The 27,394-nt window shown below is 40.9% G+C and overlaps 1 protein-coding gene and 1 long non-coding RNA gene across 3 annotated transcripts in view; one reads left to right on the top strand and one right to left on the bottom strand.

Annotated features, from left to right (window-relative positions):
- Positions 1 to 446: 446 nt before the first annotated feature.
- SLC10A2 (solute carrier family 10 member 2) lies at positions 447 to 20,593 on the bottom strand. Its single transcript, XM_045812789.2, has 6 exons — positions 20,012 to 20,593; positions 13,364 to 13,482; positions 9,227 to 9,315; positions 7,915 to 8,090; positions 5,436 to 5,593; positions 447 to 2,727 (listed from the first exon to the last, which is right to left on the bottom strand). Exons 1-6 carry the CDS (start codon positions 20,386 to 20,388, stop codon positions 2,606 to 2,608), a joined length of 1,041 nt encoding a protein of 346 aa, XP_045668745.1. The 5' UTR covers positions 20,389 to 20,593; the 3' UTR covers positions 447 to 2,605.
- Positions 13,475 to 27,394, top strand: part of LOC123802231 (uncharacterized) — a 38,958-nt gene continuing 25,038 nt past the window's right edge. The window contains exon 1 of one of the 2 annotated variants that reach the window (XR_015725891.1): positions 13,475 to 14,161. This is a non-coding gene — a long non-coding RNA (uncharacterized LOC123802231). Of the gene's footprint in view, positions 17,046 to 27,394 lie in introns of both variants that reach the window. The other variant, XR_015725892.1, reaches the window with a different exon arrangement.

Raw genomic sequence — 27,394 nt, 5'->3', positions numbered from 1 at the left:
GATAAATTGTCCCCTGCTGGAAGGGAGTCAAGTTTCCTAGAGGGACAACAGAGTGATGTCTTTGAGGAATCGGATGGGGCTCATATCCAGAATTCCTTTAGTCCTGTTAGTGAGAGATTTTAATGCACTGGTACCATAATTGAAGTCTCTTTCTCTGTGTCTCTCTAAATATGTATGCATATATATAGTGAATATATATATGTTCATATACATTCATATTCATATTTATATATATTACTGTATGTATACATGTAAATTTTTCATAAAAGGTGATGGTGGTCTTATTTATAAGTACATGTAATACTTTTATTATTATTTTAAATCAGTTGTCATTGTCACACTGTTTTTAAGTCTTTGATTAATGTTCCCCCAGTATGATTTGCTTGGGGACAACCTCAATCTGTATCAGTGGGAGACCTACATATTAGAATATTTAATTAAGAGTTTCTTTCAGGCACTTTTCAGAGAAGAATTTAATATTAGAGAAACCCCACCTTATTTATATCTCTACAATTGAACAGTGAAGAAATCTTGACAGTTGTCACAAAGACTCGAATAGACCAAACATTACAAAAATTATTTTCATTTATTCAAGCCTTTAAAATAAAATATTCATTTAATATGATACTTGCAGAGGCAATAAAATTCATAATTTAATCGGCTTTTCAAACTCATTTAAAAATAGAGAGCTGTCATTTTACGAAGCTCAGCTATTTTTCTTCCCTCTAGCACATAAGGAAAAAAACCACAACTCACAAGGTACCATACCATGTAAGAAAGCCAAGTTTTGTCTCACATATCTGGATCCTATAGGGAGGAAAAGCCTGCTTGCTTCAGCTGCTGGCATCCAGGCCCTTGACTCTGGGTGTGTTGAAATGATTATCTGAATTCACAGTGTGGCTTTAGAGCACCTGCCTGTTTTCTGTTTGATGAGGAAAGCATAGGACGTACTTAAGACCCAGAGTCTTCTTTTGCACCATTGGAAGCGTATTCTTTGAAACTCCCTAATGGAAAATCTGTACCACCTCTCCCCTACTGGCCCTTCATAAAAATCTTTAGTCCCTTTTAATATATTTGTCTAATGATGAAAAAAAAATACAGGAGCTTTATTCAATTGTAAATGTGAACCTCGTATAAAAAGGCATAAATGTTACAATTTTAAAAGCAGATTCCCTCACCCTATATTGAAAGCTAAGAGTTGATCTTCATGTCCTTTTAATGCTGAGGAACACCAGCAGGATCTGAACTCACACCATCCAAATGCAAAAAGCCCTTTGGAACCCAAACATTCGAAAGGAAGTCTATGAGGCAGGGAAAATGTCCAAATGGAAAACAGAACTAAACCCCTATGATTTGAGTTAAGAATGTACCCCGCTGTTGCCGCAGAATGAAGGAAAAGAAATTCAATTAGATCCAATGCATGGTCAGTTGTTTCCCCCTTGATATTAAATCCTGCTGCCATTGATCAAATCCTCCCTGTTCCTCTTGTGGCACCTACTTACAGCATGCAGAGAACTCACTTGGCAATGCCCTTCCTGCTTCTGGGCCCAGGGCACGTCCTCTTCTTCAAATACCGTTTAATACTCACTTCCCTTGTGGCTCCCTCATTAAGTCTTTTTATTGATAACATCTAACTGACTCCTATCATGCATTTCAAATGGGCCTTTATTATTGGTGCTTTTCCTTGCATTTCCCATGATTTCCCACGGAACTGAATTCACCCGCTAGAGTAGGGGTGGTTTTTTCCAGTACTTCTGCAGTCTTTGAGCCTCCTGCCACCTCCCCGCTCCATGATGCCTACCATGTGGCCTTCCCATGAGCTGAATAGACCTGCCTTCTGCAGGCAAACCTTGAAGAAGTCCGTCTCTACAGCTTGAAGAGCTCTTTGCCAAATTCAAGCCATAGAAAAGAATTCTGCTTTTCCTAAAAAATCCAGTGGCGTCATTGTTCTCCTGAGGCAGTGCAGCCAATGTGTATAATGTCGCTGATGAGTTATGGGTCTGATTCTAATTTGGTGATTGAATTCTATTTAGTAACTCTTTTCTCTTATTTTTGCTTTTGGACTGTCACTGGAGAAGGCTAATTTTTTTTTTTAATACAAGAAGTCAGATAATTGTCCATGTTACACTACAAAGTTTATATAAATAAATAGGTTGCAACATTTTCAAAGTACTAATTAATATGTCAGTGGAAGATATTAATTTCAATCTTTTTACAATCATAAATACTGAAGAAAATCTTGATCACTTTGTAATAATAATAATAGTTCATTGCATCTATATTAAGATATAAAGAGTCAGGTTATGAGATTCTGGGTAAGAATCCGGTTCAGGAGTTACGAGTTTCTCCGTGTTACCAATGTCAGTTTTAGTCGGAGGTCTGAGGATATTTCGTGGGCATATTTCAAAGACAGTATATATATAAATATTTGTCACATTAAGGATTTGGACCGCCTGTCACTTGGTACCAAAACCAATATATGGATTCAATTGGAATTTAAATTTTCACATTAACTTTTTCCTGCCAAATATCCCATCAAAACAAACAAATCTTGTTATCACAGAAGTTTGTACTTTAGAATTCTTCTTTTTTGTTCACTCGGTGTCTACTTTCCATCTGGTTGAAATCCTTCATTCACCTTATGGAGCGATGACTCGGAGACTGCTTCGTTGTCTTCTGGAAATTCCACATTGTTTTTTCCATAACATTTCTTGTATCCCACGTACACTAGAAAGCAATACACAGGAGGTTAGTGGAGTTTCATAACAAGTAGCTGCAAGCGTTCTTTGGACAGTGATTACAATCTATGGCTCAAAATTGGCTTGTGCTTTCTGTAGGCTGCATGTTGCTTGGAGAAAGCAGAAGGCGGTCTTCAGTTCCACAGCCAGCCATGGCGAGAGGGATGGTTGTAGTTCACGAAGCCTGGGTGCACTCCTGCAGGGGGTACTTGCTCACATGACAGCTGTGGCCATCAGCCCTGCAGGTGGTGCTCACCAGGAACAGTAATGGGCACCTGTTCCCACCATGTCCCAGTCATGGAAGTCCTCAGTAAATTTGATACATGCTAAAATGCAGTGTCGAGGACCTTGGTCTAGTGCTCTCGGTGGGAGGACTTGGGCTGGAATAACACTTTGTCTCTCCCCGACTTCACTCATTCCTTCCCACAAAGCGGGAGCCCTGGCTGATGTGTGATCAGCCTTTCTCTCTTCTGAGAGGCTGCTAGTCTCTGGGGGCAGCTGTTTCTCAGCATCTTTGAGAGCTCAGCTCGTCTGGGCAGACTTCCTGGCAAGGGGAGATGAGCAGGGTATGTGCGTATATGCGTGCTGTGTGCACATGTACGGGGGCAGTGGAGTGAGTGGTGTTAATCAGCCTATGTGGTCACAATTTTGAACCATATTTTCTACGTAAGTTTTATCTGTAATAAGAGTACTATTTTGTTATCTACATATCTGATTTTTCTTCTACTTCTCAATTGGTTCCAAAGTCAACAGAGGGAGAGGAAGTGTTATTTATTGGAACTTCACACTTAAAATAGGTATAGTAATATTGTCTATCTCAGAGGGGAATTGTGAACATTAAATGAAATAAAATAGTAAGGTGCCTAGTATGGCCCTGGGAGAATAGTTACTGCTCAGGAAGTGTTAACTCTCATGATACACAACTGAGAGAGACAGTGGCCTGCTCCAAAGATCTTAATATGTCACGATCCATGTCTCCTTGTTGGTCCCTTTAGCACTATATTAATTTTGAAGCCACTGAGCCATTGAATCTAATGAATTGAGCTTGTAGTTAATTAAAATAGCCTAACAGTTTTATTATATATAAACTGTTTTCACCTGGGACTTCTTCAACACACACCACTTATTTTATTTAACCAAATTGTTTATTCTCTTCTTTCCTTCTTTCTTTTCTTTCTCTTCCTCCCTTCCTTCCTTCGTTCTCTCCTTCCTTGTGTCCTTCCTCTCTTCCTCCCTCTGTCCCTTTCCGTTCCTTCTTTCCTTGTTCCAAAAAAATTTAGACTTCTAATCCTTTTACCAAAATATGTTTCCAGGCATTGCATGTAATTAATAAAGATGACTTCCTCATCTTTATTCTCATTGATAAAAATGTGGGAAAGTATAAGACCGATACCAGTACCAGCCTTCCTATCATTCCTTCAGCTTATCTATGTGTCCCTTTTGAGTTAGTTATTCAACTAGTAAATTCACTTAATTGCTCTATCAACCAGTCTACTTTCTCTGGCTTTCTAGTAGACATCACTAGCTAATTATTTGGAAAACTCTCAAGGTATACCAAATTGAGTGTATGTCTATCATACGTGACAACAAGGTAATTAGGCCATGGATCCTGTCTCCTGTGTGAGTGATAAATCAGTGGAAAGTTTCGAATGGATCTAGAGAGTCTTATACAAGAAAGAAAACTCTGCTTTGAGAATAACGTTCTAGACAGTAGCACAGAGAAGGATTAGTGCCCACAGGCAAGTGCAATACCTATCGGAGCGAAGTAACAAAGTAAAACCAAACCCAAACAACACTGGACCTCCGCGCATTCTATAACTTAACATTCCCATTATTTGTGTCTTTCACCTTCAGTATATAACCTCCCTTAAAAGTCAGTGAGCTTAAGACTCAGTCTCTTTATTTAGAAAAAAAAAGTTTAAAAATAGAGGTTAAACGTATTAGTCCTTGGAGAACAAAATGTAAGGAAAGCTTTAACTAGGTGAAGGCCAGCAGGTGGCAGGGGCTGAGGATCAGAGCTGTATGCTACAGTAGAGGAAAATTAAAAATCAGGTTAGCTATTCCTAGGACTGGAAATAAGGAACATGTTTGCTTTAACTGTTCCAATTATGTGGATATTACTTCATATATGCACAAGGGCATATTTATCTGTCTTCCAATATAACTTAGCCTGATAAATATCCCTTGTATACCACTGTTTTGGATAAATATCCTATATTTACAAAGCATGTCAAGATGATGTTTTGGAAAAAATGACCAGTTCAGGATTCCTGGAAGCATGTAGAGAGGCACATATAAAATGGCCCTAACGGGTTAATATGCCTCCCTAATTACTGAGAAAAAGAAAGTTGATGGAGAGAATTGACCTCTCTTACTTTTCGTTGAAAAGTAATAAATATATAAAATACATAAATATAAAAAAATATAAATATGTAAAATATCTAAAAATAAATAAATAATCTTTACTAGAACCTTCTGTAAGAATTGCAGTCTTCTCATCGGTAGTGGGGAAGTCATGATAACATTATAGGTGACTTTTTCCACCCATTTATTTTCCTGCCAGAAAAAGGGTATTTAAATTAACTTATTATAATTCACCGCTACAAAAAGATTATTTAAAAAAAAATGCTATCTTAGCAACTCAAGGATTTCTCAAGGAAGAACATCACCAGTGATATGCATAGCATTATTCCTTACTTCCTACGAATATTGCTCCAAAGACCAGCTGGAAGATGCTGTAGATGAGCGGGAAGGTAAACACGACGTTGAGCTCTTCCTGGGTGAAGGAGAGCTGCACGATGGTGGAGCACAGCTGAGTGTTCTGCATCCCCGTTTCCAAAGCAACTGTTCGGCACCTACGAGACACATTAAGAGAATTTATGCTTTTATGGTCAGTATTTGTTGCTGTGTTATTGTATAACTTTGGAAGCAGATATAATGTGGGAGTGCCTGAGTGGCTCAGTTGGTTAAGTGTCTGACTCTTGATTTTGGCTCAGGACATGATCTCAGGGTCGTGAGATTGAGCCCCGTAGGGCCTGCTGAAGATTTTCTCTCTCTCTCTCTCTGCTCCTTCTCCTCTTCCCACTTTGCACTCATGCACCTGTGCTCTCGTTCTCTCAAAATAAAAGCAGATACAATGGAAAAAGTACATATATGTGTATATATTTATATCTGCTTTAATGTATATATTTATTCAACATGTACTTTTACTTAAACTACATAGATATATAACTTCTTAATATATATTATTATATACTACATAAATATTCTCTCTATATACATAGAAAAATCTTGCCCTAGTTATCTTTTCTTCTTTTTAAAGATTTATCCTTCCATTTGACACAGAGAGAGAGCGCGAGAGCGGGTGGGAGAGGGGCATAGGGAGAGTGAGACAAGCAGACTCCCTACAGAGCAGGGATCCCGACGTGGGTTTGATCCCAGGACCCTGTGATCATGACCTGAACTAAAATCAAGAGTGGGATGCTTAAACAACTGAGCCACCCAACTGTGCCTGCCCTAGTCACCTTTTATGATTGCTATGATAATGAGAAAAGGAATATGAAACTCTACAAAAGTTAAAAAAGCATATATAAACAAAACCACTGTTGTTCCTGTTTTCTCATTAAAAAAAATTTAGAGATTATAACACTTTTTTTTTTTTTTGGTCCAGAAAAACAAAGAACACTGACTGGCTTATTTGCCCCCCTAAGCAGTGGAATAGATCTATATGTGCGTGTCTATATATGTCTGTGTATATCTTTATATATGTGTATATATATATGTATATATGTGTGCAATGTACATATATATCCTTTTATATAGACAGAATATTTATTTATATGATGTCATAATCTTTATTAATAAGTAATATATTTATTCAATATAAATAAAATTACATATTGAATAATACATATACATTTAAAGCAGATATTTATAAATAAAAAATATAGATATGACAAGAACAGGATCATTTATATTGATGTTCTATAAATTCAAAATAGGCTCATTTCACTCTTTTCAATTATGCCCTTGGTAACAGTGCAGAGCACAGAGCAGGGGCTGAGAAAACACTCAAGATAGAGTATTTGTTAAAGTTCCTTTATTTTTAAGTTGGTTTTGTTTTTCTGACTAAATCTTGATAAAAAATCAGCCAGGTAGGTGTCATTGCCCCCATTCCACAGATGAGAAAAGTCAGAGGAAGAGCGAGCGCCTGTCCTGAGGTCCCAAGGTCAGTAAGTGGTAGGCCCAGGTCAGCCTGACAACCTGTAACACTCCCCACTACTCAGTACTGCTCATCTCTTTCCCAACCTGTCATGTGCTCCCATGCCGACACTCGCTTTTCTTTCTGCCCATGGATTCAGAAGGGCTGGTAGGTGAGGAAAAGTTTCTATTTGGTACCAGACACATGCTAACCCCAGTTCTAACATCAGCACCTTGGGCTGGTGAGTCCATCCTGCTGCTGGCTGGAGGAGCCCTTGTGTGTGATAAGGCCAGCCTAAGTGCTTTTGCTGAAGTTATTCTGCTTGGAGAATAAGAATATGAGACATTGGAAGGGCTCAGTCTACATTGTATGGGGAATGGTCCCCAAGCATTTGAGCAACAGAGAGGCGGTCAGTATTTTCTTTCTGGGGGGCTTGTATAATTTAGGAATGAATGAATCTATATCTTGACATATTCAGAAATGGGGTGAATGTTATTATAGGTGAAAAATTTTGAATTTGTTATCAGTATTTACAGCTGTTATGGGTTGAGTTGTGTCCTCCCAAATGCATATGCTGAAGTCTTAATGCCCAGGACCTCGGGATATGACCTTATTTGGAAATAGGGTCATCACAGATATACTTAGTTAAGGTAAAGTGATTAGGGTGGGCCCTAATCCAGTATGACTAGTATCCTTATAATAAGGGGAAATTTGGACACAGAGACACTCATAGAGGAAAGACAACGTGAAAACAGCCATCTTCAAACCAAAGAGATATTCCTGGGACATCCATCAGAAGGAACTGTCCAGCTGGCAGGCTGATTTTTGGGTTTCTAACCCCCAGAACTGTAAGACGATAGATTTCTGTTGTTTACACCACCCTGTCTGGGGTACTTCCCTACAGCAGCCCTAACAAATGCATATAATAGTTATTACAAAAGAAAATTCCCAGTCTGATTTACCAAAACACCATACCTGTGCCAGGGTTGACCAGCTATTCTGGCCAGTAAAAATCCCAGAGAGTATCCGGCCAAAGGAAATAGTGTTCCTATGATCCACAGTTTGGGAGCGATGATCCAGGCACTCTGGTATAGGATTCCTCCGACCACAGCTATGAGCACGATGAGGATTGCGCCCGTGATGGACCCAACCTGGAAGGAAGACACAAGCAGACCCAACAGTTGTGATAGTGAAGTCACTGCTCTGTGTATGCCTCTCCTGACAACTGTGGTCAGCCCACCAGAAACTCTGGTGCTTGTTCTATGTTCTCATTTTTAAGAAAATAGCAGGACCTCTAATATCTGTGCTCTTTTAGCCTGAAGAAGATGTTCTGGCTTGCAAATTATCCTTGTTGGAGAGGAAGAAAGCCCAGTCAGCGAGAACTGGAAGACCTGGCCTTCAGATGCAACTCCTTGTGCTCTCTTTCCTTTGGTAAGTCACACAGCTTCTCTTAGTCCTGCTTTCTGCATCTGTAATTGTGGATAAAATCTTGCCCTAGACACCTTTCATGAGGATGATAGTGAGAAAAGGATATAAAACTGCAAAAGTTAAAAAAGCGTATGCAAACAAAACCACTGTTGTTACTGTTTTCTCCTTTTCACGTTAAAAAAAAAATTGCAGGTTATAAGTTTTTTTTTTTTTTTAATTTTGTTTTTTGTTTTTGTTTTTGTTTTTTGGTCCAGAGGAATAGAGAACACCGGCTAGCTTATTTTGTGTCCTGATCAGTGGGATATATGTATATCTACATCTGTATCTATCTATATCTTTATCTGTATTAATGTCTGGATATTTATATCCTCTGTGTCTTTACACCACTTTTATCCATATCCATCTCACCTAGCTAGAATACAGTTGGTGAAGGGAAATGAATGATTACTAATTACTAATGGGTACTAATATCTACCGGTTGCCAGGTGCTGAACTGGCCATAGGGATTCAGAGACAAGAAACATATAATCTGTTTTAAAAAACAGATCTCTAGGTCTATTTTATAACACAGATCCACAGAACAGAGATCAGAGCCAAGTGCTGTGGGAGTACAGGGTAGAGTAAAAGCAGGAGGCACTGTTTGAATTGGGTGTCTCAAAGTGGGCATAGAATTCTGTCCTGTGGATGGGACTGGGAAGGGTGTTCTAGAAGAGTGGATGACTTATCTAACAACGTCAAGTCTCCCTAGGTGGAGATTTATGATATAATGAGAAAACCAATTTAGTAGCAGGAAAGACCTACTATTCGAACTCACCCTGTGGAACATTTGACTTTGCAACCTGTGGCATGGGACGCTTACCTTAAGTATGAGCTTGGCTTTATGGGGCCATTTGTGATTAACAAACATTCCAATGGAAATAGGAACAACAAGAGCGACCAAAGATGTACCTAAAAATAACAGAAGAGGCATTTCATCAGCAGAACACATAGCATAAGACAGAGGAAAACCAGAGTAAGCAGCTTGAAAAAAGCGTGATCAGTCTCCCTTCTTGAACACACGAAACAGACTCAAGCAAAACAACACTCTGTCTTTACCCACTCCAGTAAATAATTTCATATTACTGGCAAAGCACTGATAATATGGATGATATAAATCCTTTTTAGTGCTCTTTATACTGACACTTTCTTAGTTTCAATTTGTCGGAATCTTGGCTTCTTTGGTCTTCAGATTGTTATATCCTAGGAAAAATACCTTTTTAAAGTTCATGTGTATGTTTATGTTCCTGGGGTACACACAGATATTTTACATCTCCCTGTTACTTCCCAGAAGTAGAAATAAAACAAAAAGTTCAAAATTCTCCAGGCATTCTATGGGCTAATGACTTCTGGCTCAGACCGAGCTCAGTTATTCAAATCTACAGCAGAGAGGTGAGAGAAGAGGTTGAAAAAGCATGCTTTAAATTTTCTGTGAGATAATATATTTGGCGACCTCTCAAGTAATTATAATTCTTTGCAAGAACGTGCTCACCCAACCAGATAAAAGAGTCATACTTCAATTTCCCTGTGTTAAATTTACTGCTGTTCCCATGACATGTGGTTTGTTTCTCCATGTTACTTAACACTCATTGGTCCAATCACTGCTTTTATATAATATAGTACCAACAACTTAGAACACCTGATGGGCTGTTTCTTTTTCAAATATCCTTTTAAAGCAGTAGGGGAAAGTGGAATTGAATAATAAAGTTTTGAGAGTGGTTTTTGCTTAACATTGGAGTAGATTCATTGAGGACTGGAAAATGGATTCTAGATTTCAGGGCTGTAAATATGAATTTAAAATGAACACAACAGTGATGAAAACATAATTTCTTTGTAGCCTTCTGGTCCTCCTGGCAATATAAAGGTCAGCAGTTACTTTTTCCCAGAAATTTCTCAAAGGGATTAAGTCATGGCCAGGAATACCTACAGTAGTAAAAAAAGAAAGATGGGATGACAGGATGGGGAGAAAATGGTGGAACACAGGATATGGAAAAGAGTCATTGGCAGGCGCACTGGAGAGAGCCCCCAGAAAAATCCCCTTTGGGTATCCTTACATCCTGCTACTTTGGGGGAGACTTCCTCCCTGGTGTGTCCAGACTATTCCCTAAATTGTGTGATGTTTGTAGGCCTTAAATTAAAACCATCTTGATACGCATTGATTGTAGTGTGGTACCTTAAATTGGTGCAAATACTGAGCTTGGAATGTCAGGGTGGTTAGGCTTGGGCACTATATATTTTTAACATGTTGACCCTGTGAAAGGAGCGACGCTCTCCCCCTGCCGCACCATGGTTGGGCCCCTCACGCTAAGAGTCTTTATCTCCTCCGGGTGGCCCAAGGCTACAGGATAAGCACACAAGCAGGACCACCTGCCCAAACCGTGTTTCCTCTTCTGACCAGATGAGTCCAGGGACAATTCTTCCAGGACTAGAAGTTGACCAGAAAATATACTCTTTGACCTTCTTCACATTCAGAGTGTGTGGCTCCCACCTGGAGAGGTGGGTTGGTGTGACTCTTGACTCCCCAGTGGGGTAAAGATTCTCTTTCCTTCTCAGAGCTGTTTTCCGTCTTCCTTAAGTGCCTGCACATTCCTCCCACCACCTCCTCCCTCCCCCCGGCCCGTGTCACATGCCTGTCCAGTTAGATGGGAAAGCATCTGCTTGCAGTTACACCCTGTGAACCATAACTTGGCCTTAATCGAGTTCACAGAGCACGTATGGGAGGAAGGAAAGTTGGATAAAAGTGAGAGGCAGATAGTCACGGGGTGCTTAGGGAGCCAGATCGACTCAGAGTGGAACCTTGTAGACTGTGGGGACGGTGCAAACCATCCAGCCCCTCTGTGCTCTGGTTTCCCTGTTTGTGAAGTGGGTAGAGTTACGTCTTGCTCATGCTGCTGCCATGGAAATTAGGTGATGAAGCAGGTGCATAGTTCATGGTGCTAGACACCCTCCAACAGACGGCGGGGAGGGGGGGGGCAGGGCAGCAACCTGCTGCAGCTGTTTTCAGCAATGCCAGCTGTGCGGCCACCCTCCTCCACCCCAGCGCCCCCATGGGAAGGGCTCAGCGGGAGCGTTGCCCCTTCAGAGCTTGGTGGGCATCGTTTGGAGCCTGGGCTTGGCAGTCCTGCCCACAGAGAGCGTGCGCAGCCCAGGGGGCACTTCCAGCTCACTGCTTATCTGGGACAAATTAAACCATTACCCTGGACCTTAACTTACTTCTCTGAAAAGTAGTGAGAACAACTTGTGAAGTAATTAGGTTGTTTGTTTTCTTGAAGGACTAGACAGACCAATAACAAGAAAGTTAGATTGGAAAACAAGTCTGGGCAAAATGGTAAATAAGCAGAGTTAATATCTTTGTTTTTCAAACTCATTAAATTTTTTAAAAATTATTTTCCTCTTCTATTTTCTTTCTTTTTTGCTCTGACCTCTTTTCTGATGACCCTTACCTCCACTGAGGTGCTAATTACTCTTTCTCATGTTCTCTTTCTTTCAAAATTTATTCACATTAAAGGATGTGCTATAAGTCATTCATACTATAGTTAGAATCATTCAATAGTGCCATGGAATGTTTTCCAAATAGGAATGAATATCTAGAGGAGAATATTTTAAAGCTTAAAGTATTTTTTAAAACAATAAGTAATATAGAATTAAACTCCTTACTCAGCAGACACGTTCTTTGAGAGACCTACAATGCATACCATACAAGCAGTCTACATGGTTTGACATGAAGGAAGATGCCCTCCCAGGGAGCAGGCTGAGAGTTAAGGAGCATGAGGCATAGCAGGTGACTGATTCTGCAGGGTCACCCTAAAACCTGTTTGCAGGAGCTTCTTTCTGGTATGAAGGAGTTCCCCAGATCAGTAGAAGTACCTTGTGCAGAAAAAAATCCCAAATTGAGTAAGATGTGCCAATACAGGTTGTCCCTGATTAGTGTTTTCAAAGTTTGCTCTAATTCAGTTGTGTAGACCCCAATCCTGTTTTTATCACAGAAACAATCTTTTGTAGAAATAGAAAAGATTTTAGATGAGTCCAGGGCAGCTTCCCATGCCAACAGGAATTCCTTTACAAATATCCTTCTGAGTCATCACTTAGCTTCGCTTACACCAAGCTCCCTTCAATGGACACCCACACCTCCTGAAGTAGCCCGTCAGCTGAATAATGACTATGCAGCACGCTATGTACCTGGTGGTATGCGCTATCTCACCTGTATCTCATCTTTTATGACTACGGCTCTGTGGGAAATGCCTAGTTTGGGAAGGCCAGGAACTGTCTCATCTTACCCTTGATCCCATGTTACACAAATGACTTAATTTCCCACTGTCATCTGTTGTCCCAGAAACAGAAAAACAGCCCCTTTGGGGTGGGGGTGAACATCTGGGAGCAACATGAGTGGAGACAGAGTCACGACTAGCAGACTCGACTCCTGGGGCATGCGATACACTGTGGCAGTAAATCAACTTCTGAATCAAGAGGTGGCTCAGTCGAGTGTTATCTGCAATATGTTTCATCTGGTAGTTTCCCAGTGCCACACTCACGATTGCTTACTAGGTGCCCTAATTTTAAATCATTAGTGGATTTTTTTTTTTTTTAATATTTCTTTGATCTGAGTGTCTGGGAGGAAACTCATGTTCCCATGAACTAATTGTACTGTGGGTTACGGGAAGGACAGAGCCTCTTGTGCCCCAGCAGTCTTGGCTTCCTGAGGTCCAGACGGCTGTGCCTTAAGTCAGCCCCTCTTTCTGCTGATTTCAATGAAGGAATAGCAAGTTTTCCCTTGACCTTGGGTCAAGATTTGGCATTTAGATTCTGCCAACCTGCACTGAAACGCAGGCGTGACTTGTAATGAAATCCTGATTGGGCTGGCGCAGGAGGTAAATACTAGCTGGGTCTGAGCCTGTCCTGAAGATAAACAGACAATAAGAGGGGAATATTCAGAACTCTAGCAGAAGGATGACTTACTTACCTATGTTATTAAAGGGAATGACGATCGTCCCAGAGTCGACCCACATTTTGGTATAGATAAAGAGGCACAGTGGCATCATTCCCAGGGCAAGCAGCGTGGAGCATGTCGTCATGCTGATGCTGAAAGGAAACGGGCAGGTTGATTTGTCCACCTGGGCTTTCTAGGGGGAGAGCTTACTTCATGGTGCAATTCGTGATTAGGAAGTCCCGCAAAAGACGCTCCGGTGGCAGCAGCATCTAGGCCGATGGATGGACACAGACATGTGCCCATCTTTGTGCAGGTCCCGGCCTTGGGCAAAATGCTGAGATCCGGATTTGTTTTTCTACTTTGTCTTGGGTCATTCCTCCCTCCCCATGGGTTCTCGAGGATCAGGGGAGATAGTTAATGACTGTTTAAACTTATTGTTAAAAAAGGTACAAGGTGCTTGGACATGCCACCCTTTGGACCTCCAATCAGAGAAGAGAAAACACATCTATACCAGCCAAAACTTTAGGGGCTTTGCCGTGTCTGTCAGTACTGAGATGAGATGGGCCTCCCTGGTCCTTGGAGGAGAACACATGTCCAAGGGAGGGAGCCTCAGTGTCTCTTTTTGAAGGCAGACAGAATATTGCCCCAATGCCTGTGGCTTGAGAAAGAAAGAGGAAGCTGACTTAAAAAAATGAAAGAAAATATGCAAGCAGGCAGGGGAGGACTGGATTCTATTTCTGCTGAGAAATTTACCAAATGTGTGCTCAGAAGAACCAGGTTTGATACTATTTTCCTGAGAGCATCTGTGTTTTAGTGAGCAGACCTGGCTGGGTAAGTGGACTTTGGCTTTTGACGTGGAAGAATTTATACAGAATGGTGCTATTTTCAGCAATGTGACAGTGGGACGGAAGAGAGGTTTTTGGGTAGTGGGTCTTCCTGGTCCTGTCAAAGGGCCATGTGTACACAGGCACATTCTCCTTCTGGGGAACCGAGCTGTTAAATGTCTGGGCCAGACATTAAAGCCAGACACTGCCGGGGTTGGAAGCAGGCGTGGCCACTTACTACATCAGTACTACGTTCTTTGGGTAATTTACTTGACTTCCCTTTGCCAGCTTCCTTATCTGTGAAATGAAGATAAAATTGTCGCCACCTCATAGGCTGTGAGGACTAATGACCCAATGAGTCCAGTACTTAGAATAATGCAAGGCTCTTATTAAAAGTCAGTTACTGTTTTAGCCATCCAGCCAGAGTGTGTGTGTGTGTGTGTGTGTGTGTGTGTGTGTGTGTGTGTGTGTGTGGTGTTCTGGCATAATACAGAATCAGGAAACTGGAAAAATTTTTCTGAAAGGTCGTTCTCCAAAAGTTGTAGCATTGGAGACTATCAAAGCAGTAATTTCTTAAAGGTATTATATGTGGACTTGGAAGAAAATGTGAAATTATTTACATCACCTGTGCCCCCACCCCATCCCCCCCGCCCCCCCCCCAAACACCAACAACCACACCACACAGTGCTAAGGAAAACAGCTGGGGGTGAGGAATTTCATTTTAATGTATCTAAATAAGCAGTTTTGACAAGAAAATAAAGAAAGGGTCGTGGAAATAATGTTTATCAGGGGGCTTAACTTCCCTAATAACATTTAAAAAAAAAAAAACTGGTTATGACCTCACTTAAAATGCATTTAAAGATTTTAGGAAAAAAATACTTGTGTTAATGGAGCTTAAATAGTGTAACACCAACCAATGCTAGAGATGTATGAAAAACATTTCCAAGAAGTTCCATCTATTATGGTGACAGGTTAACTTAATTTAGATACAAAAAAGGGATGCTAAGGCAGAATCCAAAACCACAATATACTTTTCAGAAGTAGTCCTACTTATAATTAAAATACTGGAGTTTGTAAATCTCTCCCTTCTTTTGACATTCTCTTTTTTATCTTTTATTTAAAAAAATTAGAATGGATTTAAGGTTATCGCCGTAATGAAATCACTTTTATTCCAGTATGTCTGTGTACTTTCCAGAGTGGAGAGTACAGGAAGGGGTGCACGAAGGGAGCAGTGTTCACTACCTGGATCGTATAGAAAGAGAAGGCCAAGAGTTTTTGTTTTAAACTATGAGAACAATGTTTAGAAGGAAGTTTGCTTCTCTCTTTGTTTTTTTCTTTCAAATTTCTTTGGGAAAGCATCAATTTTGAATTATTGCTAAGGCAATTTATGAAGTTGTGTCATGGTTTGAGTTTGGCAAGAGTAGTTTCTTGAGGACCACGAAGAAGGACAAGTCAGCAGTTGGAGAAGGGAATGGTCTAGCTTTAGTGGGCCACCTTGACCAGGAGGCATTGCAGAAGTACAAGGGACTGTATGGCCCGGAAGTTGATGCCATTTGAAGTAACATGAGAACAATATCAAACCACTCAAAATGAGATGAAAAAAAATTCACAGGTTATAATTTTAGGAAGCAATGTAGGGGAATAGATTAGCAAAAGAAAAAAATCATTTTATATGAATGAAATCTGAAATTTTAGAAGAAGCATGATGTCAACAATAGAAATACTACCACAAGTTTATATTGGAATGAGGAAAAAAGTAAGAAAAGCAAAAAAAAAAAAAAAAAAAAAAGAAATCTCTTGTCTTTAATTTTCGGCTTTAGCTCTATTAACTACCAAGGATAACTGTTTCTTTTGTTCTTTTTAGAAATAAAAACAATAAATGAGAATTCAGTAAATGTTGAGGAATTTGGTGACATTAGTGGTGAAGAATGCAAAGAGTGTTATCATATTAGAAGCAAAACACCAAATTTGAAAGATCAAACAAAGTGTATACAGGTGGTGCTAGAAACTGGTGATGTGATAAGTGATAGAAACCATGTTGAACAAAGGTTAAGAGTCTAGATGGGGATAAGTGGTTAGGTCTGGATTCAAATTCTGATTTTGACGTGTACTGCCTTTGTGACTTTGGTGAAGGTTATGAGCCTTAATTTAATCATCTGTCAAATGCAGAAAATAATAGTACTGACCTCAAGAGGATTATCTTGAGGATTAAATACACCAGTGTATGTGGAATACTGGTACTGGTGTATGACTCCTGGTAGTACCTAGTCAATACTAGCTAGTAAAATAAAAATAAATACTACATGAGAGAAACAAAACTTGGTTACTTAGAGGGAAAAACAGAAAAAGTCAAACAGTGTTAGGTTAGCTCTTAGAGTAGAGAGGAGCTGGATATTTTTGTGGTTTAAATGGGAGAGATTGCTTTGAGTTTGTGATAAGCCAGAGGTTTGGGGATCTTGAACAACTGAAGTAACCATGAAAACTGACCTGGAAGATGAAAAATGTAACAATCTTTAACCAGAGAACAAAGGACGTGGAAGGAAAATCTAGAAACTATTAACACTAGAAAATAGTTAACGGAATATAGCTAACAGATGGTGGTGAAGGAATTGGGGGAAGTGGAAGAAAGGATGCATAAACAGGGATTCAGGGATTCCCCAAAGAAGAAGTCAAAGAAAGGAAAACGAGAAGGAAAAGTCCTTGCATGGTGTGGTTGAAGTCATTGCAAAGAAAGAAGGTTTGAAAATGGGGGATCTCTGGGAATACAGCAGGCACAAAGCAGGCAGACATCTCTGTGTCTCCTGAGCTGTGGATCCTGCCACCAGCAGATTCACCTTCATTTCTCCCAGAACCATTTTGTGCATAGGATACCCACCGCACAGCTGGAACAGGTGAAAATACCTGTACACTAATCAGATTCCTGCAACAATTTTCTAGGCTGGAGTGATCTGAGAAGGAGCTGAAGTATCACCTGCTCTATTTCAATGAGCAATGTCTATAATTTTGTTAAGGATAACTGTCTGCTTTTTTGCTGTTGTTGTGTTTATTTATTTATTTTCCCACTAGAGATTGCAAAATGCAATGGCTTCCCAGGTACAGAAGAAATGGTAGGGTGAGGAGGAATGGGGGGGCAAGAGTTTGAGGGGGGACAATGGGGTAAGGGGGGATGGGAGTGGGGCTGAGGAGGGGACAGGGGGTCCTAGGGGAAGATGATGTGGTTTCTACTCCCAGAAACCACATCCAGGAAGGTTGATGTAGATGGAGTGGTTTAGCTGGTATTGTGTCGTATCTGTTCCAGCAGCTAGTAACCAGGACAGATACCTGTTGGTATAAACAATCCTATCTTGGCTGCCATTGCTGGAGTTCCAGTGGAAGTGAAGAAGGTAAAGGTCTTAGAGGACAGAATTGACTCCAGAAGAATAGAAAGTGTTGGAAAACTGGTTCCCGATAGCTGAGGTGATAATCTCCTAATTTGCTTTAAAGCAATATTTGAACACTTTTTCCTTTAACATATGCGATACGTAATGTCATTATCATACACAGTGGCATAATTTAACTCCTTTCAATGATTATGAGCCGTTGTGATAGGCGTTATTACTCGCTCTGCTGAAATACAGCAATGTCTGCTGGGTGCTGTGTTTATAGAGATGTTTGGCTCTAGATTCAGTGATGCAGAGCCTGCCGTGTCTTGTGGTTGCCTTCTTTGCTTTGCCGGCATTTTGGGTCTTCTCTCTTGAGGTCAGGCTTTCTGGGCCAGTTGCTGCTGTGGGACACAGGCCTGCCCCTCTGGTGCCCCGTTCCCCGCCCCACTTCTTATTTTCATTCTTGGTGCTGGGAAATAGCACAGTAGAGCTCTAGGGTTAGGAGATTAAGAAGGCCCTGTGTAAGGAACATTTACGAGATTAAGCAGGATTTATTTTGGCTGTGTAGAGTCTTTTACTGGGCCTTGTTTGAGTTCTGGATAGGTGGAATTGCTAGCAAGGGGACAGCTGGACCGGAGAGCCGTTGGTGTTATTTTGTTATTGCAGGACAAGGGGGATCTGTGGAGTACACACTTTCCAGAACGAAAATTAAAAATTTCAGTGCCTTATGTCCCATTCAGGGATAATTCTGACTTACTTGCTGAATGATTCATATACACTGGATGTCTCCTATCAAGGTTTCAAATTCTACTTTGGTTCTTGTTTTTTAATATTTTTATTTTTTATAGGAATTGTTATACGAGGTAGATAGGATTACATAATCATCTGTTTCAAGACAAATAAGATTTCCTTAAGACCGCAGAAAAGTGTAAGTTGGAGCTTTTAGATTAGGTCCCAACAGTTTTAGCCTGCAGGAAGAAATCTGTTTCAACTGCCAAATAACCCAGCATCACGCATACTTTTCCATCTTACAAAATGATTACACATGTGGCATTACCTTGAGGTAGAAGACTCTTTCATTTTGCTGAAAAGTTGCAAATATTATGTAAAAGCTGTTCAGCGGGCGTCAAAGTCCTGTATTCAATTCAGGTCACTCCCCTTGGTGTAGTGGGTGCTGGCTTTGAGAATCGTCACCTCTGAGTGCTTATGTCCAGATCAAACGAAGTTGAAGTCTGAAAGGACTTTATTGCTATGTGGTGGTTCACAGATTAGCTACCCTGAACACCACTTGCCATCCTTTGTTCTTTACAGGACTTCTTCGGGAAAAAAAAAATCTATTGCAAGGAGGATATGGTATTTCCTTAAGTGAAAAATGTATGAAGTGCAGACACACAGTTGGTGTGGCTTTTCTAAAGCTTTGGAAGGATCAGCACCAACCGAGATGAGATGGCAGGCTCCCAATTGCTCAGTAGGCAATGGATCAACGTGGAATATGGTTTCACATTTTGCAGTGGTTACATTTCTATACCTTAAGCTTCTCTCTTCCGAATATAGTAGCTGGTGATTAACAGAGCTGATTGCCTACTGTATAGTATTTAATAAGCACTCGTTACATTAACACCTGGCTGCTTTGCAGAAATGCATACCTTTCCCAGGAAATGAGGAATTGTCAGGTAAGGAAAAAGACATTTTTCTATTCAACCTAAAGCATTAAAATTCTCGGTCTCATCACATTAATGCTTCGTCTTATTTCCATTAGTTGTTTTTTTTTTTTCCTCAGAGCTAGTTCAGACTGGCACAGGATGAATTGGGCAAACATTGCAATTTAGATTACTCTGTGGGAAGCAGAGAAACCATTTTCTGTTTATTTTATAGTAAGGTAAGCATAATTAAAAAAAAGCTGCTGTAGGGTTTTTTTTTTTTTTCTTGTTTTCTTTTAATGCCAGTAGAAGTGAAGCAAACGTACAAATTCTTCCTTAGGCTTTATACCAGGAAAAAGCTTGTTCAAAGAACTGGCTGTATTTGTGGAATTGACCATTGTCTCAGCATAGATTCTACTGTGTAATGAACAATTTGATTTCATGATTGCACTCAGAACTTCTCATCACCATAGACAAAGGTTGGCTTGTTCTGTTTTTTTTTTTTTTTTTTTTTTTTTTGCTGGTACCGACAAGGAAAACTTTCTCAGGTATACTTGTGGCTCGGAAAGCATTTCTTTTTTGAAAAGCTTTGAATCTTTTCCCAAAGAGAAGCGGCAATTATCCAACTCCCTGTCAGCTGAGTTAGATTAAAAAGCACAACTACCCAGTATCACCCCCAAATCCCAATAGCTAAACAGCGGTACAGGGAGGTGAGGGAATCCATTCATTCTCTTCTGTTTAATTCCTCAGTTGTACCCTAGATCAGTGGCAGGTGGGAGGGACATCACAGTGCCATGGGCTTCTGAAAAGATTAAGTCAATGTGATTGCAGTATGTAGAGGTTTAGATAGCTTACCTCAAGTCCATGTCTCCATCGACCCAATAGGCCAAGATATTGGAGGCGGTTCCTCCGGGACAGCACCCCATGATAAGCACCACTACGGCTTGGATGGGGAGGACGTCGAAGGCCACTGACAGGATGAATCCTGCGAGGGGCATGATTCCAAACTGACAGAGGAAGCCAACACATATGCCCCACGGGCGCTTTATGTGTCCTAGGAATTTCTTGATTTCCACATTGCATCCCATGGAGAACATCACCATAGCCAAGAGGATGGTCAAGACAGTACTCAGTACCACACTGAGAATCTCATTGAAATTTTTCTTAGTTACCACACAGGATGTGCCATTGCACACTGTCGCACTGGCCGGACAGCCCGTTGAATTATTCATTGCTGGATTTGCTGCTCAGATGGTCACAGAAGTCCACAGAAGTACCAATCTTCTTCTCCTCACTAGATAAATAATGCCTAATCCAACCACGGCAAACTTTTAAACCCTTCTTAAACATGTGTCACTTGGCTTTCTCTTTCAAAAGCCACCTGGGAGAGGCAATAAAAAACAATAAATGCTAGTATGTCAGTTTTCAGAGGTAACATTACAACACAGCACAAGTTATGAATCATAAACGTCCTGCCAAATTATTGGTCCGGTCAGAGAATTGTAATTAATCATTTATTGGCATGATAATGAACCGTGCCATAGAAAAAGAGCTGTGTTAATGTTTAATGCTCAGAAGGTTTCTTAAATAATGTCAGTTAATGACACTTAGAAATAAATCAGCAAATGACAGAACAGTGGAGGGTGAAGCCGTAGGAAACCCCGTTGTTCCCTTACCTCTCTTTAGATGGGGGCGGTGGGGTCCTGAAAAGTCGAGTATCCTGTGACAAGTTAAATTGCCAAACAGTGTCAGGCTCTGAACTGGGACCCAGACTCCAATTTCCTCCCACAAATTGTCTTCCTACCTTATTCGTGGGTCTGCTCCTATTGGTCTATAGTGTTCATAAAGTATATGTAAGTTTGAGAAACGTGTAGGGTCTTGAAGCAAACCTATGGGAGAGTAACATGCAGGAGGGTAGAATGTTTTCTGTGTTGTCTGGTGGAAAGGGGGCTGGCTAGTAGAGCCACCCTCAATTACACAAGTGATTATGTGTGTGTCGCCATGGTAACAAAGTGCTGTTTTAGATGGAGACAATACAATTATTTAGAGGGATGAACCTCAGAGGATTAGGTCAGAGTGACAGGAGCTCTTTGTGCTTGGAGTCAGGAATTGAAATCAGATTTTTTATTTGTGGTGGGGGCGGTGGTTGGAGGTTTCAAGAGAGGTTGATTTTTGTAAATGTCAAATAGTCAACCTCATTGTAGGCAGAAAACTATACTTGGTGTGTAAGAAAAATTTAAAAAGGTAGAGGGAAGACTGTTCCTGTTCTCAGGAGTTTATATATAATTATTGGGTCAAGATGCAGCATGAAAATAAAATTGAGTATTTATTTATTTATTTTATTTATTTTATTTTTTTTAAAAGATTTTATTTATTTATTCGACAGGATAGAGACAGCCAGCGAGAGAGGGAACACAAGCAGGGGGAGTGGGAGAGGAAGAAGCAGGCTCATAGCAGAGGAGCCTGATGTGGGGCTCGATTCCAGAACGCCGGGATCACGCCCTGAGCCGAAGGCAGACGCTTAACTGCTGTGCCACCCAGGCGCCCCTAAAATTGAGTATTTAGATCAAGATTCTCAGTTTATAGGACAAATTCTAATTTGTTGTTTACTTGCATCATGTTAAATTAAGTAGGATGAGCATACCCATTTTACAGATGAGGACTTGAGGGTCAAGGAAATGAAGTGCTTTAGTCAAAGTTACCCAGCTGATAACTGGACCCCACGAAACTCAGTCTGGCTTGGTGAAAATGAGGAGAAGTACCTTAGCACAGAACTTCTCAAAACACATGAATCCTCCAGGGATCTTGTTACAGTGCTGATTCTGATTCTGGAAGTCTAGGGTGCGCCCCAGGATGTTTGCATTTCCAACAAGCTCAGAGTTGATGGTGATGATGCCAAGCCAGGGGACCACGCTGTGAGTATCAAGGCCATAGAATACCAACGTCAGGGTGACGACCATGGCACCGAAGCTGGTGGAAATTGAGCTTCCTGGTTACAACTGAGAACAGCATTTACAGAGCAACTCAGTATGGGGAATTACCTTTTTCATACCTTGAGTAAACGTGGGCTGTGAGCACCAAGCAGAGGAGTCAGTTGTGTCAGATGTCCCCCCCTGCTGGGGGCCTAGCGGTGCTGTCCCTTCGATCTGGGATTGTGCTGCTGGGAAAACATTGTGCAGTGTCCCTAAGGGGTGACAGTGATTCACCCTCATTGTTGGTGCAGCTCCTGTCCCAGGGGTGCCCCTCTTCAGCTGTCATGCTTCAGGGCTGCCTTTGTTGGCATGGGTGGGTTGCCATTAGCTCTGTCTGACTACATGCCAGTTCCTGGGAAATCCTCCCGTCTCTGTCACTACCCTCTCTGCTCCCACAGCTAAATGATTAGCTAGGTAATTCCCATAAGGACTCCCCTGCCACTCCCACATGTGGAATGACTTGGCCCTGCCCTGCTGGCCTCCTGCTAGCATCTTCTGGCACTGCCCTCCGGCCCACTTCTTGGCTCAGATGCCAGGCAGCCGAGGGCAGGGGAGCCAAATGCTCCCCCTGCCGCTGCACCCCTGCACCTGCCAGCTCTGGCTATTCCCACGACGCCCAGGAGAGGCCGTGAGCAGCTGCAGAATTGAAAGCCTTAACCTCAACCATCACCGGAGAGTTAGCCTGGGACCTACCCACCAACAGCCTCTTTCACTTCACCGGGTCTGGCCTGCAATGGGAAACTTGAGGCTTTCTGACTGGCAGGTGATTTGGCTTGGTCTCAGGGTGGGCTTCCTATTCTGGGCCCTGCTTGCTGCTGTTTGCCAGGTGAAATCTGTACTTAGCCTTCAGTCCACACTGCTAGAAGCAGAGGAGAGAAAGTGAAGAGAGTAGAAAGAGGGTTCAGAACAAAGCTGTTCTCAAATTTCAGACGACTTGCTAAGGAGATTTGAGGCTCCCAGGGGCAGAACGCTTTGCATATAGACAACTTGCAAATGAGCAGTCTGTTTGACTAGACAGAACGCTACAGTTCTGGTTAAAAAAAATGTGCCAATGCATTTCTAATTTTCACATTGTTTTTACATAAATTTGCACATTAGGCTCGAGAGGCCTCATATTCAAGTATTGGAGTGATTCACAATTAATTAGTACCCTTAACTTCAGCTGCATTCAAATTCAGGCATCAGATCAGGATAAATGGAAAAATAACTAAATATGTAAAAATCATTCTTTTTAATTACAACACAGAATCAGGGAACAGATGCACACCTGAGTGCACTGTCAGGAGGCTGGGGTTGATTTCCACTGTCATCCTCCTCAATCTTTTCCATGCACTGAGCTCAGGTACAGACCATCTTTAAGAAACCAGCAGCAGATTCCTGACTCTGGCCTCGTCCTGGGCAGAGACACAGCAGGTCATGGGTCCATTTGACTGCTCGGGCTTCCATTTGGTATCTGGATCACATTGGAGTAGTGAACGTTTAATAGCTTTCCAAACAAAGTGCTTGCCTTGAAGATCACGTATGAAAGACAAGCCTTCTGTTTCCTATTGTGGCTTTATTCAGATCGACAGTCATTTGGGATTTCAGTGATCCTGTTGAATAGTTCTCTCTGGCTGAGATAACCTCCTTCACTTCTCTCTCCTGTTCCTTCATGCATGCTGAACTTTTATGGAGCCTGCAAATCCTACATTCAGAGTTATTATTGGGAGTGTCCACTGACCCTCTTGGAGGCAAAAATACCCTGGGGAGAATAGACCAGGACCAGACTAGCCATCCATTCATCGGAGTGGGATCAAGGGCTCGGCCACTGCGCACCTGTTGTACGTCAATCATGTCAGGAGGCTCCTGTTCAATGGCACTTTGTAAAACAAAGTTCAGGGTAATAATCTCTTTAATAAAACCTGTGCCATCCAAAACTGCAATGGTGGGATTCTGGTGAGAGATCTCTCCAAGTGGCAGGACAGCTGATTAAACAGATGAAGCAATAGTGGGATATGCCCTTTGGTCGTGTTTCCTTCCTCAGATTTTATCCCTTTGGTTCCCTTTCGAGGACCATACCTTCAACACCTCTTCACCATCTCTGTGTACTATACCTCCTTTCAAATTGCCAGCTCGAGGGAAAACTAAAACAAACAAACATGGACAGACAACCTTTCCTTGTTTTCCTCCACACTTCTGAGACAGGTTGGGCTTTTCAAAGGGAACTTTAGTAAAGACTAAGAAAACAGAAAATAAAATTAATGAAGGGCAGGAAAACCTGTAATTAGCAAGTTGTCTGGGCTTTTCAGAACGCAAGCCCGGTGCCTAGGCTGGGGAGAGATACGGACTGAGGTAGGAAAGGTGATCAAAGGCAGATTCTCAAAATACTTTAGTGATGTGTGGAGGAATTTGGACTTCCTCCTACATAGGGTATTTGAGCACAGGCAATGGAATCAAGGAGCAGAATTGGATTTGAGACACTAATTAAAATTAAAAACAGAGAAAGCTTGATAACTAGATGCCTTGTTAAGACAGGAGTCAAAGATAAATTTAAATTATCAAGTTGCAATTTGATAAGCATGCCTCACCCTTGATGAGACACCAAGAAAACAGGTTGGGGTAAAAAGGATTAAGGCCAGTCCTTTTTTTTTTTTTCCCCTTATTTTGGTGTATGTTGAATATGAGCTACTTTGGGAACATTTAGAGGTAGAGCTAACTCATTAAGGAAGTAAGTAACTTATTTTGTGAATTTCACTTTATAATTCTTACAACTGATAAATATTTATTACAAAAATTTCACTTAATGCAAAAAGGTTCGAAGACAGAAGTAAAAAAATGTCCAAATTGTTGGACATATTGTTAATATTAAGTGAGCATTGGTCCAAATGTGTCCCTTTGCAGATAAATGAAGGGAATGAAAAGGCCTTTCTGTCAGCATAAAGAGACAAGCTTACGACAGTGCCGTCATGTCTGCATGCTCTGGTAAAAATTAGATGTGTTAAAATTATTGTGTGTGAGTTGACAGAAAAATATCAAATAAAGGAATGATATAGCTTCAGATAAATATTGAGAGGGTATTATGGAAAGTATAAGATGTTGAATGCATTTAAAAACATATATTGCATTTTATGCAATGTTAACTCCCTAGCAGACAAGGGAGGAAAGAGGATGTTCTCACATTTCTTCCCTGCCTGCCTTCCAGCTTCCAAATTGTATGAACTCATATATGTTAAGCACTGACTCTGAGCCAGAAGCTGTTTTAGGTGTTTGGGATACATCTGTGAATAAAATGGACAGACTCTTTCCTTCGTGGAACTTACAGTGTAGTCAGGGGGAGACAGGAAATACAGAATGAAGGCAAACTGATAGTAATTTAGTAAATAAAAAATAAGCAGAAGTAGGAAAGCAAAGGTAGAAAAGGCCAGGTGTGCCACGTGTGGGAATGACAGAAGAAGTTGGAGTCCAATCATTCATTACAAAGTCAAGGTGGGAGAGGTGTCTGGGATAACGATTCTAGGCATAGGAAAGCTAGAGTGAATCCCTGAGGAATGCCTGGCAGGTCCAGAAACCCTGGGGAGGCTAGCCAGGCTGGAATGGAGTTGATGAAGAGCAGAGTAATGGAAGAGGAGAGAGAGTGTACGGGATGGAAGGGTGATCACATAGATCCCTTGTAGGCCGTTATGAGGACGTTTGGCCAATACATGATGTGAAATGGGAGCCATTATTAGTGTTCTTTTTCTCATTGCAATCATTATAATATTTACATTCTGCTTTGTAACTATAATCTTCACAGATGTTTAGTCTTTTAGAATGAATTTAGTGCTTAATATCAATCCTTCAGGAAGATCTGGAAGGGAGCTCTGAGAAGCCTTAGCCACTGGAGAGGCCTTCGTCCTGAAGGTTACCAGTCCTTAAAGGCTGAGCCTAAAACTGGCCCAGTACCATTTCCATCGAAGATTCCAGGTAGAAGGAAAAAAACTCCCATATTTCTTTGCAGAAAATGAAAAAAAAAATTGTAGCCAATTTTAATTCACCACAGATGACTTTTCTATTTTTTTGAGTTCTCTTATTTTTTTTTCTTAATTTTAATTTTTGATTGTGTATATTCCACTGACTAGTTTTACCTAGAAAGACTTTAGGAGTTTGCATTTCCTGTGCTTTCCTGTTTATGAATGTGTATTTTTTGCTTCCCTATTGGAAAATAAAATATTCTTATTTCACATTACTTCTTAGATCTTTATGGACATTACTATATTGTCTTCTGGCACTGAGCAGTGCCATGGAGAAGTCTCAGACTAGATTATTTTTTTCTTTAGTGTTTTGTTTTGTTTTTTCCTGCCTGAATGTGGCATTTTGAGGTCTATTCCTAGGCATCATTACTTTTCCTCTTGAGTATGGATCACATTTTCTTGTTTCTTCACATGTCTAGGTTTTGTTTTCTTCAGTGTATGCCAGACATTGTACACTGTATGTTGCAGAAACCCTAATTAAGGAATCATCCTCTGAAGAGTGGTAGCTCGCGTAGTTGACCTAAGTGGCAGCTGACTCAGTGGGCAGTTAAATTACTGGCTTATTAAATTGAATTTGTTTGGGCTTTTCACTCTGCAAGGATGAGCCTTTTGGTTTTGCACTTAGTCTAGTCTTATGGTTAGATTCTTAGTCCTGAGACATAGATTTTATTGTTGAGGCATAGCCCTTCTTTCATGAAAAGCCTGAGGTGTTTACAATACCTCTCTAATTTGTAGGAATTCAAATCCAATGCCATGTCTTCTCTGGTGGGCAGTAGCTAAAATCTATGATCAGTGCTTTCAGACTTCCAGCTCTTTCTTTCTGCTTTACTCTTTGGAGTCTCCCTTGTACATGAACTGCTCAGGGGTCATCAAAGATTTAGGGAAAAATTATATGCAAATTGGGGAATGTCCTCATATCTTCCTTCTTCCTGGGATTTCTCCCTTAATTTTTAGATTTTCTGGCAATTGCAGACTTTATTCTCTGACATCTCAAGCTTGTGTGGCTTTCTGCTTTAATTTCACCACACCACACTGCATGGACGGATGGCTGCCTTGAGGGGAAGAGCTTTGTAATCATAGATCTCACTCAGAGCGGTTCTCTTTTATCAAGGATCAAATACCTTCCAGTTTTGTTCTGCCTTTGGTGACTATTCATTACCTTCAAGTAGTTCTTTTTAATATTTTTGCCAGAATTTATAATTGATATCTGTAAGAGGATGAATTCAACATAAGCCCCTGTGTCATTACCAGAAACAATAGTCTGTGAGTCTGTTTAT

Source organism: Ursus americanus, chromosome 10 (genome assembly GCF_024610735.1).
Source record: "Ursus americanus isolate L20-20 chromosome 10, mUrsAme1.1.p, whole genome shotgun sequence".
NCBI classification, from domain to species: Eukaryota; Metazoa; Chordata; class Mammalia; order Carnivora; family Ursidae; genus Ursus; species Ursus americanus.
This window is presented reverse-complemented; position numbering and strand designations above follow the sequence as displayed.

Coding starts and splice junctions, on each gene's coding strand:
- SLC10A2 (XM_045812789.2), bottom strand. CDS start 20,388: ATGAATAATTCAACGGGCTGTCCGGCCAGTGCGACAGTGTGCAATGGC. Junction 8,091..9,226: donor AAGCCAAGCTCATACTTAAG/GTAAGCGTCCCA, acceptor TCTTCCTTCCAG/GTTGGGTCCATCACGGGCGC. Junction 2,728..5,435: donor TGGAGCAATATTCGTAGGAA/GTAAGGAATAAT, acceptor ATTGCTTTCTAG/TGTACGTGGGATACAAGAAA.